General features: G+C 46.7%; 1 protein-coding gene across 1 annotated transcript in view; it reads right to left on the bottom strand.

Annotated features, from left to right (window-relative positions):
* Positions 1-262: 262 nt before the first annotated feature.
* Positions 263-21,382, bottom strand: part of ALLC (allantoicase) — a 92,129-nt gene continuing 71,009 nt past the window's right edge. The window contains 4 exon segments of the mRNA XM_059942628.1: positions 263-334; positions 2,959-3,021; positions 9,664-9,764; positions 12,014-12,140. Coding sequence (XP_059798611.1) covers positions 263-334; positions 2,959-3,021; positions 9,664-9,764; positions 12,014-12,140 — 363 coding nt within the window.

Genomic DNA, 21,382 nt, shown 5'->3' on the forward strand with positions numbered 1-21,382 from the left:
GTTTGGGAGAGGTGGTCAAGCCAGAAGCCACATACCTGAGAAATCTATACATTCAATGTCAAATAAATATCACAGGATCAATTTTTCAAGTGAACAGACAAGTGAAATGCCAAATAAAACCACAGTTCACTGAGAGACACAGATCACTGTGGCCTATCGGCCAGGAAGTGTTAATTGAGTAATATTTCTCTTTATTAGTATTACTAGCTACTGCCATGCTTATACAATGCTTGCTCTCTTTCTGAGCCCATAAAAGCATGGGCTAGATTTTAGGGCCGATGACCTTCAACTCCATGGGGCATTTCACACCAGCGAAGTTTTTGTTCAGCTCGTGCTGAAGCAGAGACGGAGTCCTGTGGACCTGACAGGACTAAAACATCCTGGAGAGTCACACACCGTGAACCCAGCCCTGAACATCACAGAGCACCTGTCTTGGGAGGGGTTAGACCAGCAAGCATGACGCAGGGGATGTCTCCTCTGAGGAATCAGACGCGTGGTTCGCTGGGGAGGAAACACACGCTTTGGAATCGTTCAAAACTGGGTTCAAAGCCAAGCACCCTGCCTTCTAACTGCTGGCGCGGCAGATTCCCTCTCAGATCTCTCCATCTCACTGGTTTTGAGTCTATAAAGCGGGGATTGGCACCACCTGAAAGAGTGATGTGTGGGTGGGCTGGGACATGAGTGACAGGGGCCAGCACGTGCCCAGCCCATGGCAAAGGCTCCGTGAAGATGCGTCTGCTCGATCCAGCCCTTCTGCCCGACATAAGTCACCGGTGTTTGGGCAAGAGAAGGAGGCTCAGTTGCTCCTTATCACCTTCCTTCCCCAAAAGCTTAGGTTCTTAACCCAGATAGCTGCAAACAAGGCGCTTGGATTTGCCATTATTCCAATGATATTGCTGGCATTGAGAAAAACCCTTTGATTCACGCTAAGAAATTAAGCCTACTGACTGATGTCAGCGGCTAATGCACAAGATGCTCCCAGAGGCCAGAGGAGATATAGTTACAGAACAAGTCAGCACAGCATAGATGATGAATGTCCACAGCCAGTGTGCACAGATATCCAAGTGGCAGTATAAACTCAATGCAGGCAAAATACACCGGTGCCATGTTTCCATTAAAACATGGCATTCGGCTACTCCGTGGCTGAATCGGAACAGCACCCTTTCCTCCACGGCCCCGAAGCAAGCAGGTAACCTTTGGCCCCTCGACCCCCAGTGCCCCGGGACCGCCGTCTTCCCACCCCCAGACACGGTCTTACACTCGTCAGCCGCCGTGAGCAGCCTCGTCCCTCCACATTTGAAAGGCTTCCCTAACCATCCAGACACAGACAGTATACCTTTCCCTGACACCTCCTCCTGGTCAGAAATATTTAAGACTATAAGGAAGGACAGAGAATCGTCTGAAAGATTATTTCCTCTAACTGTCTGTCTCAGATCATAAACTCCTTTCACGCTGAAAAACCCGAACAAACTTCCTGAGGACCCACGTCCTTTCCCACAAACACCCCTTTCCAAGGTGGGCAGGACCCAGGAGCTGACTCTGCTCCCTCTTCCTAACGCAGAGCCAGGACAGTGCGGGGCACGTCTCAGGGCAGGAGAGGATCACCTGCGATGCCACCACACCCACAGATTTCTTCACAGTCTGCCATCAGGACAGACTCAATAGCCCAGATGTGTTACATGACCTCCTGCCTGGGGCCAGAAACTTAAAAGCAAGAAACCACCTTGAAAAGAAAATCCAGAGACAGAATCTTAAAAACTAGCTCCCAAAAGTCTGCTTCTTCGCTACATGAATTGTATATTTAACGTAGATTTTGTCTTGAATGTTCTCACCACACACACACACACACACACACACACACACACATGCACGGCTATGTTAATTAGCTTGATCACGGTGCTTATCTCACAATGGATACATATATCAAATTGTACACCTTAAAAATATACGAGTTTTAGTTGTCAAATATCCCTCGATTAAAAAATTAAAAGTGGGCTTTTAATTTTAAAAATTTAATTTTAAAAATTAAAATTAAAAGTGGGCTTCCCTGGTGGCGCAGTGGTTGAGAATCTGCCTGCCAGTGCAGGGGACACGGGTTCGAGCCCTGGTCTGGGAAGATCCCACATGCCGCGAAGCAACTGGGCCCGTGAGCCACAACTACTGAGCCTGCGCGTCTGGAGCCTGTGCTCCGCAACAAGAGAGGCCGCGATAGTGAGTGGCCCCCACTCGCCACAACTAGAAAGCCCTCGCACAGAAACGAAGACCCAACACAACCAAAAATAAATAAATTAATTAAATAAATTTATTAAAAAAAAATTAAAAGTAAATTCTGTTTTCCCAATACACATATTTTATACAGATCAGTCACGTAATCTCATCACGTACCATGGAGGAAACATGCTTCCTGCACTGACGGCACACGTAAAGCAACTGGACAAACACAAACCACAGAGTGCGTTCTGCACGAGCTCATGCTGCCATCTATAGCGCGTGTGCTGCTCATGTCCTCAGCCAAGACGTGCCGTTTACACAGCACTGACAACCCACAAAACCAGTGTCCAAGGTATCCGGGACAACGGAGCCTCCCCACGCCTGCTGCCACGGTTCCCCTCTCCTTCCTTCCTCTCCTTCTTCCCCCTCTAAAAATATATCTTGAAAGTTGTTGGGAAAAAAAGCTTTTCAGTCTGTGACTGGAAGTATAGTAAAAGGTGGTAAAGACTAGTGTAGAAGCCATGAAAACTACTCCTGTAATTTCTGGCACACAAGAGACCTGATGTGAGGTACAGCCTGCAGAAGAGGAACACTCTGGTCCAACCCTATGCTGATTCGTATCCTGGAATGACTTGGCTCTCTGACCCCTTCTCCATCAAACAAGAGCTCCACCCAACATGTTAAAAGGATAAAAAGGCGCCTTAGCCTCAAGCCGTCAAGTACCAAATAAAAGTAGAATTAACTCACCTTGTTGCTTTCAAAACTAGGCATGTGACCATGTGTCTCTTCTTTCACGATCTCGGCTGGTTTCTGGGGAGAAAATACGCCATGTGTTAGATTTAGTCGCAGTCAACCTGTGTCAAAGTCCTTTAAAGAAGCAAAGAGTGCATGAAGCCATGTGACTTTCTGACCATTTCTACAGGTAAAGCTGAAAAGTCACCAGTTTTTCCACAGTGGTTACTTCAAGTCCAAGGTTGCGTCTGCTCTGCATTTTTACCTTTGGCTCCTCCAACCAAGGGCCAGCCTGAAACGGAGTGGGACCCTATAGTCTTTCCCCCTCCATGTCTTCTGCCTGCCTTTTGTCTGCAGGAAAACTCTAACCAAAGAATAACTTTAATCAGAGAAGTGACAACATGCAAAGCGAAGGAAAACAGTCCAACAGGACAAAATAATAATAGTTTAGTCATTAGCAGAGTCAAGGACCTTTAGTCCCTCCTCAAGGGCTATAGATAATAATCTGAGCCGTGTCCTGGGAGCCGTCTTGTAGACACTGAAAACCCCACCAGGTGGGAGAAGTTAACTCCATGATGACCAGACTGTAGCCATGACACAAGCTGCCACAATTCCGAGAATTGGCCTCAAAGAAGTGGGAACAAACCGACCCTGGAACTGAAGACTAACTGTACTTAAACCAACCAAGATGACGCTGGTCAGAGCACCAATGACCAATTTTAAGATGACCGTCAGAGCCGACTGTGCTGTTTCTGCATGAAGCCCCCGCCCTCCGTCTATAAAAGCTCTTGCCCCCTGATTGTGAGCGGTGCGGGAATCGGCCTTTAGACACGAGTCCACCCTCCCACCGCCCACCCGCAGTTGCCAGCCTCCAGAATAAAGCAAACTTTCCTTTCCACCAACTTTGCCCTCGAGTATTGGCTTTGGAGCAGCGAACAGCCGGACGCCACTTTTGGTAACAAACCTGTTTAATAAAATTGTTGGAGAAAACTTGGAGACACTATAAATCCCTTTTGTGTAAAACAGAGAGAGTGGTCACTGCAGACACCTCTGTACTTCTCAGCACGCCCTTGGGGACCCTGAGCAGCACCCTCTTCCTCTGAGCCCAAGAGACACCACCACGGCCTGGCTGGTCCTGCTTCCCACCTGGCCGTGTGCGCACCCCCCTTGTGGATAATCTCCCGGTTGTCATAACTTGCTGGCAAAAGGCAACAAGCTATCATACTTGGTATCCTGGAACCTCTCTCCACGCCAGGGGCAAATCGTTCGGTTCTGGGGCCAAAATAAAGGTGCCCATCGGGGCTCCTTCAATTACATGTCTGTGTCAGTGGGAACAGGTGGGCTGGTGAGGGCCTCCCGTTCATCAACCACCCAGGAGACTCCGAGCCCTGCTATTTCCAAGACCTCAGAGGCAAAGAAGGCACGTAGCCAAGTCCACGCTGGCTCTTAATGCCTCTGCCTGTAAGTGTCACCCGTCATGGGTGACGGCAGGTCGCGTAGCTACACCTGAGCTAAAGTGGGTGGAGAAGCCAGCTCTTACCGAGTGACCAGAACTGATGTTAGTGACCCGACAGCTCCTGCCAGCTCTGCGGCTGTGTAGACAAGTGTGTTCAATACAGTCGATCTCATTAGCCCAGACCTCAGTCACCCAAACCTTCTGAGAACTCAGACCCTGACTGCATGAGCATTCTCTCCCTATGGTTTATACAGAGAAGGAACCGTGATGAAGAAAGCTCGCTGGGGCTGCTCAAACTGCACTTAAAGAGAAGTTAAAAGCACATTCTTTCACAGAATAATTGACGTGATGCCAATCACTGACTCGTTCACTGATTCAGCAATATGTAGTAAAGACTTTTCTCACTATTTGCAGAAGTCTCAGGGAAGGAAACGGTCTCTCTCTCCTTCTTGTGGATGTTCACGTGTCTCCGTGTACCGCCCAGAGCCTAAGTAACGTCTTAAGGAAACAAGCCAGAAGCCGAAAGTCAACGTGCTGAGGAAGGCAGGGGAGCCCTGGGAAGATGAGCCCTCAGTGACCCCACAAGCCGCTGGGCTGCAACTCTGGAACCTTTGCAGCTTTTGCCGGGAGCCTCTAGACCTCTAGGGCATGCGTGGTAAGCGTCTCCTATTGTTTAAGCCACTTCTCCTTAGGTTTTCTGTTCCTTACAGCTAAAGGCATCTTAGTAGTGCTAATTACACTTTCTAATTTATTCATTAATGTGGGAACCCCAGGGACAGATATGAGCTTAGTCTGAGCCACTCTGCAGCTGAAAGTAACAAAGCTTTAAAGCTGCGTTATGTTTTTTCTTATTAAACAATTCAGAGATTACACAAATTTAGACGGACCTTCTCCTAATTAGTCCACATTATTTTGGTTTTACTTCAGTTAGTGTCTTATTCTTAGCTTGTCTCTGGAGTGAAGTGAATTACGGGAAGTACAGTGGAAGGTGACCACTCTGGTAGCTGCTGCAGAATCTAAGGAAAGGCCCTCTCTCTTCCTGTCGGACTCCCTGGGACTCCTGAAAATAAGTGAATTTCAGCAGAGGTCAGACCTGGACTCAGTCCACTGTGATTTCAGTCAAGCCTTCTCATGCATCAACTGCAGACCTGGGGTTTATACACCTGCTTATTGCCTGCTGCAAAATGATATCGTAAAGCTACTCTGCTAAAATAGAGTTGAGCATGTGCAGAGAGATGCTGAACTATTTCCCCCAAAAGGAATCAAAGGTCAGGGTCCTGGCTAAACAGAGACTGCAATTCTAGGCATTTTTCTCTTTTTAAAGTACTTATAAAAATAAATATAAGGGGCTTCCCTGGTGGTGCAGTGGTTAAGAATCCGCCTGCCAATGCAGGGGACACGGGTTCGAGCCCTGGTCCAGGAAGATCCTACATGCCGCAGAGCAACTAAGCCCGTGCACCACAACTTCTGAAGCCCGCACGCCTAGAGCCCGTGCTCCGCAACAAGAGAAGTCACCGCAATGAGAAGCCTGCACACCGCAACAAAGAGTAGCCCCCGCTCGCCACAACCAGAGAAAGCCCGCATACAGCAATGGAGACCCAACGCAGCCAAAAATAAATTAATTAATTAATTTTAAAAATATTAAAGAAATAAATATAATCTTAAATCTGGCAGAAGACATTACTTTGTGACAAATGTAGTCCTTATATCAGACAGAACTTCAACATCAATGTCTTAATATCTGGATGTCACTTTTGTGCATATTACAAGTGCTAAAAATTGTTTCCTTAACATTGAGGTATAATAACTCAGGACTTTAAAATAGAAGCTGGTGTAAAAAGTCAACACTCTGGGAGAATCAAAGCTGATAAAGCGGACAGTTAACTCAATCACCCTTGTCCTCCACTCAAGCTCGGATAGAGAAAGGCTGGAGGGGGCGGTGGATGGCAAGGGGATACATTAACCGCTACTAAAGCCAATGAGAAACAAGACACTGAAAGCAAATCATAATTTCTTAAAAGTGAAAACTCAAAAGGAGACAGTGCAGCACAGAAGAGGAAAAAGGTGACTAAAGACCATGGACCATAATCCCTGTCACCATGGCTGACCCTCAGTAAAACGCTTTCTAATGTCATGCCACAGCCAGTCTCAATCCCTAGCATTGTCTCCCTTGCACTTTCATTATATTTTCCACAGCTTAGCCTTTCGTCCTGTTCAGGAACCGCTTGGTTCAGGACAAACAGGGTTCGGTGGCTTGAGCTTCACCATTCATGATACAGGCACTGAAATCACTCCATTAACTCAGAGCACAGCTTCTCTAACCCGGCACCTCGATCTTGATTCTCTCATGAGCCAAAGATGGGTGTCAACAGAATTCTACGAGGGTCTCAATGTCAAGTTTGTTCTCGAGAATAAGCTTTTACGACCAGAGGCCCTGGAATGTAAGCATGCACCTTCCAACGTAGGCAGGAAAATGAGCGGCTCTTTGAAATCAACTGCAAAGGTGTCAGGTGGTGGAAAACCAAGTGGCTGACGTAGGAGGACAGAAAAAGTGACACGTCTGCTTGGAAGTATGTATCACTCTGTGGGTAAATTAAAGAGAAAACAATCGGGAGACAGAGCCAGAAAAATGGGAGCATCTTAGGAATCAGAGAGCAGGTCAAAAGGCACCGCTAACAGCCCTCCTGGACCGCCAGGAAGACGAACAGTCTAAGCAGCTGATGGCGTCTCTTTACCGCTGAGCACCTGACACTCCTGCCCTCGCTGCACAGTTCCAAGGAGTTCCTGACCGACTCAGAAGTCCTGGGGGGAAGCTTCTCGGCACTGGAGTGAAGGGAAGGTTAGGCGGCCACAGTCAGCCTCGCTCACCATCACAGAAAAAGCGGATGTCACACGATGTCACCTGGCAGGAACAAGGGACAGCCCACCTTCCACACTCATCCGAACCTCAACTTCAACCTTCACTCAGCAGCGGGAGTGCAGTGTCGCGGGCCGAGGCTGCTGCAGGACGGTCTGCGTGGCCTCAACCCTGACCTGCGACCCTGTTATTCACAGGTGTCATCAGCTGCCAACAGGCTGAACAAACCACACCTGCCCCCTTGGACCCGGAGGGGTCCTCATTCCTGAGGTTCCCTTCGCCCAGCACAGTTTGACTCCAAATTCATAAATTGACTAGTTGGGATGTTATATTTTGTAACATTTTATCTTTCCGGCAACACAAAAGTGGAGAAAGCGCAATGTTGCAGCTACCAGCCATTCGGGAAATGATGAGACGCCCACAGCTTAAAGCCAGTCACTCAAAAGCATGAGAAAAGCGCTCCAGGTTATGATAAAAGGCACCACCGTAATCAAATAGTTTAATATAAAGGCCAAACCGTTCTTCATTATGAACCAGAAAGTCCTAAAGGCATGAAAACAAGTATCCTCCCCTCCTTCCAGAAGGAAACCGGTGGCTCCGAGAGCTTACCCACCACCAGAACACAAATGAAGACCAGCACCTCTCATGCAGGTCTCCAGGTGTGCGGCCCCTGTTGTGTGGTGTGGACACTGCTTCCCCCCATCAAACCTCTTCTTCCCTCCCACTACACACCAGCCTGGGGAAATCCATCTCACTCCACAGCCGCGAATACAATGGAACTCAAATAACGCTAGCAACGGAAATTTACGTTTACCGTTCCCAAACAGTTACGGAAACACTATTTGTTACACTAGGACTTTACCTCCGTTTAAAACTGTGCCAGACACTCTCAGTGTACAACCCAGAAAACACACAATAATAGATCAATAACAATAATTCATGTTGGAGGTGGAAGTGTGGGGATGATAAATTTGGTATAAAAAAGTAACTGCCTAAAATGTCTTAATATTATTACTATAAAATTCTTTGAACTGTTAGTTTGGGTTTTAAGAGAAGACCAAATCTTTGGGTCATTTTTTGTCACGTCGAGGAAAAGAATAATATTACTAGTAATTTAGGAAATACAACAGGACATATGAGAAAAGTGCTCAAAATGTCAAGAGGAAGTGGAAGGCTACTACATGAAGACAGAGTTATGACATTTTTAAAATATATCACAGGGAAAAAATTGCAGAAGTTAAAAATAAATGACAAGGTGAAGAGTGATTAGTACTGAAAGAGGAGCAGGAAAGCTCGCTGGTTCCTGTGATCTGGGGCAAGCGCAGGGCTGGGACCTACTTTATTTAAGAGGAACAAAAATGGGACTCAAACGCTAATACTGACCTTATACAGAATATAAATTATTTTCTCAAAAGCCAGTAATTGGAAGTGGACCTTTAATGCCTCCAGGTAGATACCAGAGGCAAAGTCATGCATTTCGGAGCTTACCTGGCACAGACTCCCCTTCGAGGCCCAGGATTGGGGCCCAGGGGCCTTGGAGACCTGCTGGGTGCACCGGGGGGAGGGGGCAGAGCCAGCTGGAACCCAGGCCTCCGCCTCGGGCCTGGGGCCCTTTGCTTCTGCTCCTGTCCAGGCACCAGGCCTCGAAGTCAGCCCCTCTCCCCCTCACCTCTCCCTTCCCGTCCTCCTGCCCCTCTCCCCATCACCTCTCCCTTCCCGTCCTCCTGCCCCTCTCCCCCTCACCTCTCCCTTCCCGTCCTCCTGCCCCTCTCCCCCTCACCTCTCTCCTCCATGAGGCCAGGAGGAGGGACACAGAGAGGGAGGGTCCACTGTGCGCCAGGCCCTGGACCGGGCACTAACGCGTGCACTACTTCACTTGGTGCTCAGGCTGACCTGCACGGTGACATCGCCTCCGCCGCATGCACAAGGAGACCGAGGCCTGAGGTCGGGAAGCTAGGAAGGGGCAGACGCATGATTCCCGACCACATGGTCTGATTATATCATCATCCCATCCTTCCACCGATGATTCCTAAGAGCCTTCTACCTGCCAGGACCTCTGCTAGGAACAGGGGCTACAGAAGTGAGCAAAGCAGACCATCGCCTTATGGAGCTTACAGCTTAGTGTGGAAAAGGGCCAGTACCAAATACAGCTGAATATGCCGTCACAAACTGTGACGTGTGCTACGAAGGGTCCTGGCAGCAGAAGAGCCTCGGGGAGAAAGATGGGCAGACAGGAAAATGCACAGCATAGGATCTGAAACATGAGCAGTAGCCAACTGCAGGGGACAAAGAACATTCTAGAGGCCAGGGAGAGCTCTGGGGAGGGGCTGGGGATGAGACGCAGGCAGGGCTGACGGAGCAGCAGTGAGAAGGAGGTGGGCACAGTCCTGCGGGGCCCGCCACCCACCTGGTCCACAGGCACCTCCACATGCACGTCTGGGGCCTCCTTAACTTCTGGTGCTCCTTGGGTTTCCTTGTTAGGAGTCTGGGCTTTATACACGTCACCATCTGGAGAAAAATAATACAGACAGGGTTTTCAAACCGATGTTCATTATACCTTTTCTGACCCAAACCACAGTTACAACTCAGCACCCTTGGAGCTTCTTGTGTCACTGGCAGGCGGCCTGGCCGAGGGACCCCGGGACCCACACACCACCTCACCTCCATTTCCCCACCACCCTTGATTTTGCTTCAGTCAAGGTGCTGGGTTCAGTGGCCCTCAACACCTGCACTGTCTCCACAAAGGTCCCAGACCCTGGCAGTCACCGTCATCCCTGTGTCCCACCCCCACGGAACTCAGGCCAGAGACAAAATACAGTGAACGTTTGACAAGTGTGTGCTCGGTTCATTCAGTTAGAAATAAACGCAAAGCAACCACGAGACACCAACATCAGATTTTAAGGACACACAGATGCATTACTTCAAAATATATTCAAGAGCCGGGCTTTAACGACACAGGGGTTGAATCTGTACACTGTAAGCCACTCAGCTTGGTTGACAGATAAAATCATCTAATTAGCACTACAACTGGATGTATCAATATTAAATGCCTATAAAATCCCAAGGTTCTTGAAAAGTTTATCCTCACCCATATCAGAAGCAACAGGTGACAGCAGGAGAAAAAGAAGTGGGCTCGCCAGTGCCTCCAGCATCCAAGAGGAGGCGCATGTGGCCACTGACGAGCTCAATGACCCAAAACGGGAAGCTGCGATCACAGCCCATCCCTTTCCTCAGTCAAGAGTCCTGGGCCTCCCCACCCTCACGGGGTCCATTCTTGCCCTTCCCGGCCCCCGGTCCCGGAAGAACCTTCCCCCAAGCCCTGGGCTGGAGAATAAGGGATGGAAGAGGAGAGGAGAGGGCGGAACCCACGTGCCCCAGGGGCTCCTCTATCTACGCCTTTGATATTAATACTCATGGCAATCCTCAGACACACCTACGACATCTGTTTTCAGGTAAGGAATGATGCCCAGGTCACAGGCTCACGAGGGCCACAGCTGGAATGTGAGTCCCAGCACGCCACGCTCCCCCAGGAGGCCCAGGCCGCTCCTGGAGGGTATGTTTTCCCAAGAAAGACATTTCACTCGGTGATTAAATTTTCTATTACTGTTAATATGCTACAGAATTTCAGGTAGTACAGGTTCAGTAGGCTCCGTGATGACCCCCGTGAGGGCGGATTAGAACAGCGTGGCCTCTGTGCTCACGCATCTGCCTCGCCTGCCAGGCCGTGAGCTCCGAGGATGGAAGGAACAAGCCTGAACGCCTGCGTGTCCGGACCAGCGCCTGGTGCACGGCAGGATGACGCATCTGTCATGGGAGGGGGGGGGCCAGGAGACGGCGAGCAGCCAGAGAAAGGCGATAGGGAAACGTCCAGCTCTGTAGCCTGAAGCAAACACAGGAAGCTAAGAAACGGGGAGCAAAGAGAAGAAAACCGGAGTCGTTCTGTATGGTACTGAGAGCCAAGGGAGAAGACAGCTTAAGACAAGTGACCTCCAAACTTGTCAGATGCTGCAGAGACGACAAGGGAAGCCCTCCTTCCCGCCACCCCCTCTCTTCTCCACGACCAGCCACGGGACTTAGGTCTTGTAAGTGTCCGTCACACCTACAGATGACACAGTCACAGAAAGCACCTCCTTCAGAGCCTGGCCCCCAGTCAGAGCTGATAATAGTAGGAGCTACTGCTAACTACTAACAGTAGTAGTAACAGTAGTACTGGTAATGGTAGTAACAGTAATACTAGTGGTAGTAGCAACAGTAGTAAGACTAGGAGTAGGACTGAAAGGAGTGTATTTTAAATTATTTCACTTTAAAATTACTTCTGAAGTTTAATCTTTTAAATGTCTCTCATACTCAAAAAGTAAACCCGAACAACGGGTTCGGATGGCTTTTATGTTCATGTTTCCCTCAAAAGGTTGATATGTTTGTTGGCTGTTTTCAGTGTCATTGGTCCTTAAGGGAAAATATGCCCTCCCAGAGGTCCACAGAGATGACAGGATTACTTTTAAATCCTGCGTTTATCTTGGAGGGCTTCCTAGTAGGAGAATCCCATCGCCCTCAGCCCTGCAATTTTGCTTTTCTACTCCCCCTACCACGGCCCTACATGCCGAACAATTTATTAACAAGTCAGACAGTTACGAGTCGGGTTTTTAAATCAGATCATTACAAGTCATATCTTTGCAGGATGAAATTGGTCTGGAAAAGCAGATTCCTGACCCGGCAGCATTTCGAATTGCCGACAGCAACACAGAATTTCACATTACCTGCCCCGCTTTGGATTAAAGGTTCTGCCTTTGGTTTCTTCCTTCCTTCTTTGGCGTAAAAAATAGAATCCAGTGCTTTGGGTGGAATGTTGTCATATTTATGAGTTTCTTTCACCTTGGGATCCTCCTAAGGTACAAACGAAGACTAAAAAGCGTGTTGGGACGGAGGCGTACAGTGAGTCTAATCGGTTATTTTGAGAAGGCCCAGGGAAAGCACACGCTCCTAGAGTGAACAGTGGGATGGGACCCAGGTGCCTCCAAGAGGCCCCCCTTCTCGCACCATCTGGACCACGCTGTCGTCTCCATTTCTCTTCTGTAAAGTGGCAAAAATACTCCCCTCCCTCCTCCCAGGGGGCAGCACCTCACCAGGAAGGGAAGCTATTCTCTTCCCAAATGAAGGTGGCCGCGTGGTGCCTGGGAAAGGAGGGTCTGCATTAGAAGGGGGACAGGCAGGTCTGCAGAGGTCGCTGGGGCTTTAGAGATACTCCTTACAGCCTAATAAAAATCGCTTCCATAACAACCACCAAACTATCACTGCTGGAACCAGAGCAGGATGGAGCATCTCTGATAAAAAAAAATTGATGCATGGCAGGTGTGTCTGGGTTACAACTGAGGGGAACTTAGATTTCTAAAGAAATCTATCGACAATAATAACAAAGCATAACTAGATCACAGTGTAAGATGAACTAATTCTTAGCACCATCCCAATTCTATTCCAATTCTATCCCAGATATATCCCATCTTTATATACAAACCCTCTTTTTTAGTTCTCCTTTTTTCCATCTTTACTGAAGTATTTGGAAATGAATACAGGCAAAACTATATAAATAGATATTTCTCGTGAGCTCTCTGTGTCACTTAAGAAAATGTCAAACTAAAAACACCTACCTTGTACCATTTATGTATGGCATTATATGTGTATTATGCAAACTACTAGAATTTTTTTCCTTGTGGAAATTAAAGTGTGAAAATAGTCCTTCAACCACATATAGGAGCCAAGCAAAATCTTCCTACCTATTTTAGGAGGCTTTCCTACCAGTTGAAATTGTGTTCATGAATATAGGAAACAAGAGCTTTGCAGGACTGGTTTTAGAAACAGAAAATGATATATGGTGCTTGTGCCTTAGAGGCAGCTGGGGGCTGGGATTCGGGAAACCTACTAGATTCTTCTCGGTGTCACTCACATCTCCTTGTCACAAGCACTTTCCGTATCTTTGGCCTCTAAGATAAAGAGGCCATATATTTATTTTATTGTCTCTGAAACAGCACTCAGAGGACAGTGACAAGGAAATATTACCCACCTCGTCACCAGGACACAAAAGCAGCGAGGATGCTGAGCAAAGAGCCCAGAGCAAACCACATCCATCGCGGTTTGACCACCCGCCCCCGTCACCCCAGGAGCTGTGGAAACAAGAACTCCCGGGGGAGCAGGACGGCAGGTGAAGGCGGGCATCACGTCATTAAACCAGTTTTATTGTTTAATCTCATACTTTGCCTAACAAGCACATGAAGGGAATGCGAGATTCTGAAACACCTCATTCCTGTGAAATCCAGGGAAACCGGAGCTGCATGGGTTTGGCCTCTTGTCAAGCGTTGGCTCAAGCCCCTCCTTCTCGGCGAGAGCCACCCTGATGGCTCCCTCCCTATTTCCCCCCACTTTAAATTTCTCTGAATTAACAAAGAAGGTGCCATCCTTCGAGAGTTAGACCTGGCAGGGTCTAACTCCTTGGTTCCCTGGGACACTTTGCAGCAGTTCTCTCCCCTGCCAGTGTTCTGTCCCCTTTCACAATGGGGCACTCCCCTACCACTGACCTCAGCAACCCATCAGACAAGAGGAATCGTATGCCGACAGGACAACGAAAAAAATATGGAAGCATAAAATGCCTTGGAATCCCCTTCTTCAAAAAAACTAAAAAGTTCCCTTCCTTACCCTTCTCCATATTTTCCCCAGCACTTAACTCAACCTACAGATAATTTATTTATGACGTTCATTGTTCACCTGTCTCCACGAGGCATTAGACTCTCCACGAGGGCAGGGGTTGTGTGTGTTTGTCTGTTTTTCTCATAATGGATCCCAGAGCCCGGGACAGTGCCTGGCACATAGTAGGCACTCAGTAAGTACCTGCTGAATGCATAAGTGAACAGGGCTGCTGTGAATCTGATCACGCCCACCTTTCAAACACTTCAGGGGAGTGGTCCCAACTTTATGAGGGTGTTCCAACGCCCTTCAAGCTCTAAGCCTACCTGCCTGCACAGCCCACTCCTCACACCCTTTCACCGCAGCCTTTGCACACCCCACGCCTTCCTACAGAGCTCAGCTGCACCTGGAACTCCCTCCCTGCCCTGCCTCCTGACCTCAGACCCCTCATCCTTCAAATCCCGGTCCGCGCCTGACCTCCAGGGCCCCCCTGCTGCGTCCTGTAACACCTCCACACGCAGCTCCAGGGCCCAGGCCCACCGTCCGCACATTCCTGGCCCTAAATCAACAGCAGGCTCTCGATACGTACGTGTGTTCAATTCAGTGATCGTAACAGCTGCTCAGTAAACGTCTGCCGATCCAATGCACTGAGCAGGAAGATGCAGGCAGAGCAGGAAAAGAACAGTTGAAAATCTGGCACTCTCCAGACAAGGAATGGCGAGGGGCTGCTAGGAGTAGCTTCCCTTCATGTTTGCATTAAACACGTATTTTCTCTAAACTACTTAGGAGGAGGCTGCATGAATCACACACATTTACGGCTAAGTCCCTTAGATGAGTACTGAAGACACACGATCTATTTACACTTTCGGGTGGTTTCCTGACAACAGAGACAGACGCCCCTGCAGAACCACAGGACGGTTGCCCCATTCAAGAAATCGGCCTTGACTCAGAGAGGAGAAGATGGCGGAAGAGTAAGATGTGGAGATCACCTTCCTTCTCACAGATACAGTAGAAATACATCTACACGTGGAACTGCTCCTACAGAACACCCACTGAACGCTGGCAAACGTGAGACCTCCCAAAAGGAAAGAAACTCCCCCCGTACCTGGGTAGGGCAAAAGAAAAAAGAAATAACAGAGACAAAAGAATCGGGACGGGCCCTGCACCAGTGGGAGGGAGCCGTGAAGGAGGAAAGGTGTCCACGCACTAGGAAGCCCCTTCACGGACGGAGACTGCGGGTGGCGGAGGGGGGAGCTTCGAGCCACGGAGGAGAGCGCAGCCACAGGGGTGCGGAGGGCAAAGCGGAGAGACTCCCGCACAGAGGCTCGGCGCCAACCAGCACTCACCAGCCCGAGAGGCCTGTCTGCTCCCCCGCCGGGGCAGGCGGGGGCTGGGAGCTGAGGCTCGGGCTGCGGTCGGATCGCAGGGAGAGGACTGGGGCTGGCGGCGTGAACACAGCCTGAAGGGGTTAGCACACCACAGCTAGCCGGGAGGGAGTCCGGGAAAAGGTCTGGAGCTGCCGAAGAGGCAAGAGACATTTTCTTACCTCTCTGTTTCCTGGTGCGCGAGGAGAGGGGATTCAGAGCGCCGCCTAAACGAGCTCCAGAGACGGGCGCGAGCCGCGGCCATCAGCGCGGACCCCAGAGACGGGCCTGAGACACTAAGGCTGCTGCTGCCGCCACCAAGAAGCCTGTGTGCGAGCACAGGTCACTCTCCACACCGCCCCTCCCGGGAGCCGGTGCAGCCCGCCACTGCCAGGGTCCCGTGATCCGGGGACAACTTCCTGGGAGAAGGCACGGCGCGCCTCACGCTGCTGCAACGTCACGACGCCTCTGACGCCGCAGGCTCGCCCCGCCTCCTCCGTACCGCTCCCTCCCCCCGCCTGAGTGAGCCAGAGCCCCCGAAGCAGCGGCTCCTTTAACCCCGTCCTGTCTGGGCGGGGAACAGACGTCCTCAGGCGACCTACACGCAGAGGCGGGTCCAGATCCAAAGCTGAACCCAGGGAGCTGTGCGAACAAAGAAGAGAAAGGGAAATCTCTCCCTGCAGCCTCAGGAGCAGCGGATTAAAGCTCCACAGTCAACTTGATGTGCCTGCATCTGTTGAATACCTGAATAGACAACGAATCATCCCAAATTCAGGAGGTGGACTTTGGGAGCAGGATATATTAATTTTTCCCCTGTTCCTTTTTTTGTGAGTGTATATGTATATGCTTCTGGGTGAGATTTTGTCTCTATAACTTTGCTTTATAATAGCTTTATTTTACTTCACTATATCATATCCTCTTTCTTTCTTTCTTTCTATTTTTTCTCCCTTTTACTCTGAGCCGTGTGCATGAAAGGCTCTTGGTGCTCCAGCCAGGCACCAGGGCCGTGCCTCTGAGGTGGGAGAGCCAACTTCAGGACACTGGTCCACAAGAGACCTCCCAGCTCCACGTAATACCAAACGGCAAAAATCTCTCAGAGATCTCCATCTCAACATCAAGACCCAGCTTCACTCAACAACCAGCAAGCTACAGTGCTGGACACCCTATGCCAAACAACTAGCAAGACAGGAACACAGCCCCATCCATTAGCAGAGAGGCTGCCTAAAATCATAATAAGGCCACAGACACCCCAAAATACACCACCAGACGTGGACGTGCCCACCAGAAAGACAAGATCCAGCCTCATCCACCAGAACACAAGCACTAGTCCCCTCCAACTAGGAAGCCTACACAAGCCACTGAACCAACCTTAGCCACTGGGGACAGACACCAAAAACAATGGGAACTACGAACCTGCAGCCTGTGAAAAGGAGACCCCAAACACAGTAAGATAAGCAAAATGAGATGACAGAAAAACACACAGCAGATGAAGGAGCAGGGTCAAAACACACCAGATCTAACAAATGAAGAGGAAATAGGTAGTCTACCTGAAAAAGAATTCAGAATAATGATAGTAAGGATGATCCAAAATCTTGGAAATAGAATAGACAAAATGCAAGAAATATTTAACAAGGACGTAGAAGAACTAAAGAGGAACCAAGCAACGATGAAAAACACAATAAAGGAAATTAAAAATACTCTAGATGGGATCAATAGCAGAATAATGGAGACAGAAGAACGTATAAGTGACCTGGAAGATAAAATGGTGGAAATAACTACTGCAGAGCAGGATAAAGAAAAAAGAATGAAAAGAACTGAGGACAGTCTCAGAGACCTCTGGGACAACATTAAACGCACCAACATTCGAATTATAGGGGTCCCAGAAGAAGAAGAGAAAAAGAAAGGGACTGAGAAAATATTTGAAGAGATTATAGTTGAAAACTTCCCTAATATGGGAAAGGAAATAGTTAATCAAGTCCTGGAAGCACAGAGAGTCCCATACAGGATAAATCCAAGGAGAAACATGCCAAGACACATATTAATCAAACTGTCAAAAATTAAATATAAAGAAAACATATTAAAAGCAGCAAGGGAAAAACAACAAAAAACACACAAGGGAATCCCCATAAGGTTAACATCTGATCTTTCAGCAGAAACTCTGCAAGCCAGAAGGGAGTGGCAGGATATACTTAAAGTGATGAAGGAGAAAAACCTACAACCAAGATTACTCTACCCAGCAAGGATCTCTTTCAGATTTGATGGAGAAATTAAAACCTTTACAGACAAGCAAAAGCTGAGAGAGTTCAGCACCACCAAACCAGCTTTACAACAAATGCTAAAGGAACTTCTCTAGGCAAGAAACACAAGAGAAGGAAAACACCTACAATAACAAACCCAAAACATTTAAGAAAATGGGAATAGGAACATACATATCGATAGTTACCTTGAATGTAAATGGATTAAATGCTCCCACCAAAAGACACAGACTGGCTGAATGGATACAAAAACAAGACCCATATATATGCTGTCTACAAGAGACCCACTTCAGACCTAGAGACACATACAGACTGAAAGTGAGGGGATGGAAAAAGATATTCCATGCAAATGGAAATCAAAAGAAAGCTGGAGTAGCAATTCTCATATCAGACAAAATAGACTTTAAAATAAAGACTATTACAAGAGACAAAGAAGGACACTATATAATGATCAAGGGATCGATCCAAGAGGAAGGTATAACAATTGTAAATATTTATGCACCCAACATAGGAGCACCTCAATACATAAGGCAAATACTAACAGCCATAAAAGGGGAAATCGACAGCAACACAATCATAGTAGGGGACTTTAACACCCCACTTTCACCAATGGACAGATCATCCAAAATGAAAATAAATAAGGAAACACAAGCTTTAAATGAGACATTAAACAAGATGGACTTAATTGATATTTATAGGACATTCCACCCAAAAACAAGAGAATACACATTTTTCTCAAGTGCTCATGGAACATTCTCCAGGATAGATCACATCTTGGGTCACAAATCAAGCCTTGGTAAATTTAAGAAAATTGAAATCGTATCAAGTATCTTTTCCGACCACAACGCTATGAGACTAGATATCAATTACAGGAAAAGATCTGTAAAAAATACAAACACATGGAGGCTACAAAATACACTACTTAATAACGAAGTGATCACTGAAGAAACCAAAGGGGAAATCAAAAAATACCTAGAAACAAATGACAATGGAGACACGACGACCCAAAACCTATGGGACGCAGCAAAAGCAGTTCTAAGAGGGAAGTTTATAGCAATACAAGCCTACCTCAAGAAACAGAAAACATCTCAAATAAACAACCTAACCTTGCACCTAAAGCAATTAGAGAAAGAAGAACAAAAAAACCCCAAAGCTAGCAGAAGGAAAGAAATCATAAAGATCAGGTCAGAAATAAATGAAAAAGAAATGAAGGAAACAATAGCAAAAATCAATGAAACTAAAAGCTGGTTCTTTGAGAAGATAAACAAAATTGATAAACCATTAGCCAGACTCATCAAGAGAAAAAGGGAGAAGACTCAAATCAATAGAATTAGAAATGAAAAAGGGGAAGTAACCACTGACACTGCAGAAATACAAACGATCATGAGAGATTACTACAAGCAACTGTATGCCAATAAAATGGACAACCTGGAAGAAATGGACAGATTCTTAGAAATGCACAACCTGCCGAGACTGAACCAGGAAGAAATAGAAAATATGAACAGACCAATCACAAGCACTGAAATTGAAACTGTGATTAAAAACCTTCCAACAAACAAAAGCCCAGGACCAGATGGCTTCACAGGTGAATTCTATCAAACATTTAGAGAAGAGCTAACACCTATCCTTCTCAAACTCTTCCAAAATATTGCAGAGGGAGGAACACTCCCAAACTCATTCTACGAGGCCACCATCACCCTGATACCAAAACCAGACAAAGATGTCACAAAGAAAGAAAACTACAGGCCAATATCACTGATGAACACAGATGCAAAAATCCTCAACAAAATACTAGCAAACAGAATCCAACAGCACATTAAAAGGATCATACACCATGATCAAGCGGGGTTTATCCCAGGAATGCAAGGATTCTTCAATATACGCAAATCAATCAACGTGATACACCATATTAACAAATTGAAGGAGAAAAACCATATGATCATCTCAATAGATGCAGAGAAAGCTTTTGACAAAATTCAACACCCATTTACGATAAAAACCCTGCAGAAAGTAGGCATAGAGGGAACTTTCCTCAACATAATAAAGGCCGTATATGACAAACCCACAGCCAACATTGTCCTCAATGGTGAAAAACTGAAACCATTTCCACTAAGATCAGGAACAAGACAAGGTTGCCCACTCTCACCACTATTATTCAACATAGTTTTGGAAGTGTTGGCCACAGCAATCAAAGAAGAAAAAGAAATAAAAGGAATCCAAATCGGAAAAGAAGAAGTAAAGCTGTCACTGTTTGCAGATGACATGATACTATACATAGAGAATCCTAAAGATGCTACCAGAAAACTCCTAGAGCTAATCAATGAATTTGGTAAAGTAGCAGGATACAAAATTAATGCACAGAAATCTCTTGCATTTCTATACACTAATGATGAAAAATCTGTAAGTGAAATTAAGAAAACACTCCCGTTTACCATTGCAACAAAAAGAATAAAATATCTAGGAATAAACCTACCTAAGGAGACAAAAGACCTGTATGCAGAAAATTATAAGACACTGATGAAAGAAATTAAAGATGATACAAATAGATGGAGAGATATACCATGTTCTTGGATTGGAAGAATCAACATTGTGAAAATGACTCTACTACCCAAAGCAATCTACAGATTCAATGCAATCCCTATCAAACTACCACTGGCATTTTTCACAGAACTAGAACAAAAAATTTCACAATTTGTATGGAAACACAAAAGACCCCGAATAGCCAAAGCAATCTTGAGAACGAAAAATGGAGCTGGGGGAATCAGGCTCCCTGACTTCAGACTATATTACAAAGCTACAGTAATCAAGACAGTTTGGTACTGGCACAAAAACAGAAATATAGATCAATGGAACAGGATAGAAAGCCCAGAGATAAACCCACGCACATATGGTCACCTTAACTTTGATAAAGGAGGCAAGAATATACAATGGAGAAAAGACAGCCTCTTCAATAAGTGGTGCTGGGAAAATTGGACAGATACATGTAAAAGTATGAAATTAGAACACTCCCTGACACCATGCACAAAAATAAACTCAAAATGGATTAAAGACATAAGTGTAAGGCCAGACATTATCAAACTCTTAGAGGAAAACATAGGCAGAACACTCTTATGACATACATCACAGCAAGATTCTTTTTGACCCAGCTCCCAGAGAAATGGAAATAAGAACACAAATAAACAAATGGGACCTAATGAAACTTAAAAGCTTTTGCACAGCAAAGGAAACCATAAATAAGACCAAAAGACAACCATCAGAATGGGAGAAAATATTTGCAAATGAAGCAACTGACAAAGGATTAATCTCCAAGATTTACAAGCAGCTCATGCAGCTCAATAACAAAAAAAAGAAAAACCCAATCCAAAAATGGGCAGAAGACCTAAACAGACATTTCTCCAAAGAAGATATACAGATTGCCAACAGACACATGAAAGAATGCTCAACATCATTAATCATTAGAGAAATGCAAATCAAAACTACAATGAGATATCATCTCACACCAGTCAGAATGGCCATCATCAAAAAATCTAGAAACAATAAATGCTGGAGAGGGTGTGGATGAAAGGGAACACTCTTGCACTGTTGGTGGGAATGTAAATTGATACAGCCACTATGGAGAATAGTATGGAGGTTCCTTAAAAAACTACAAATAGAACTACCATACGACCCAGCAATCCCACTACTGGGCATATACCCTGAGAAAACCATAGTTCAAAAAGAGTCATGTACCAAAATGTTCATTGCAGCTCTATTTACAATAGCCAGGACATGGAAGCAACCTAAGTGTCCATCGACAGATGAATGGATAAAGAAGATGTGGCACATATATACA

Source organism: Balaenoptera ricei, chromosome 13, assembly GCF_028023285.1.
Source record: "Balaenoptera ricei isolate mBalRic1 chromosome 13, mBalRic1.hap2, whole genome shotgun sequence".
NCBI lineage: Eukaryota > Metazoa > Chordata > Mammalia > Artiodactyla > Balaenopteridae > Balaenoptera > Balaenoptera ricei.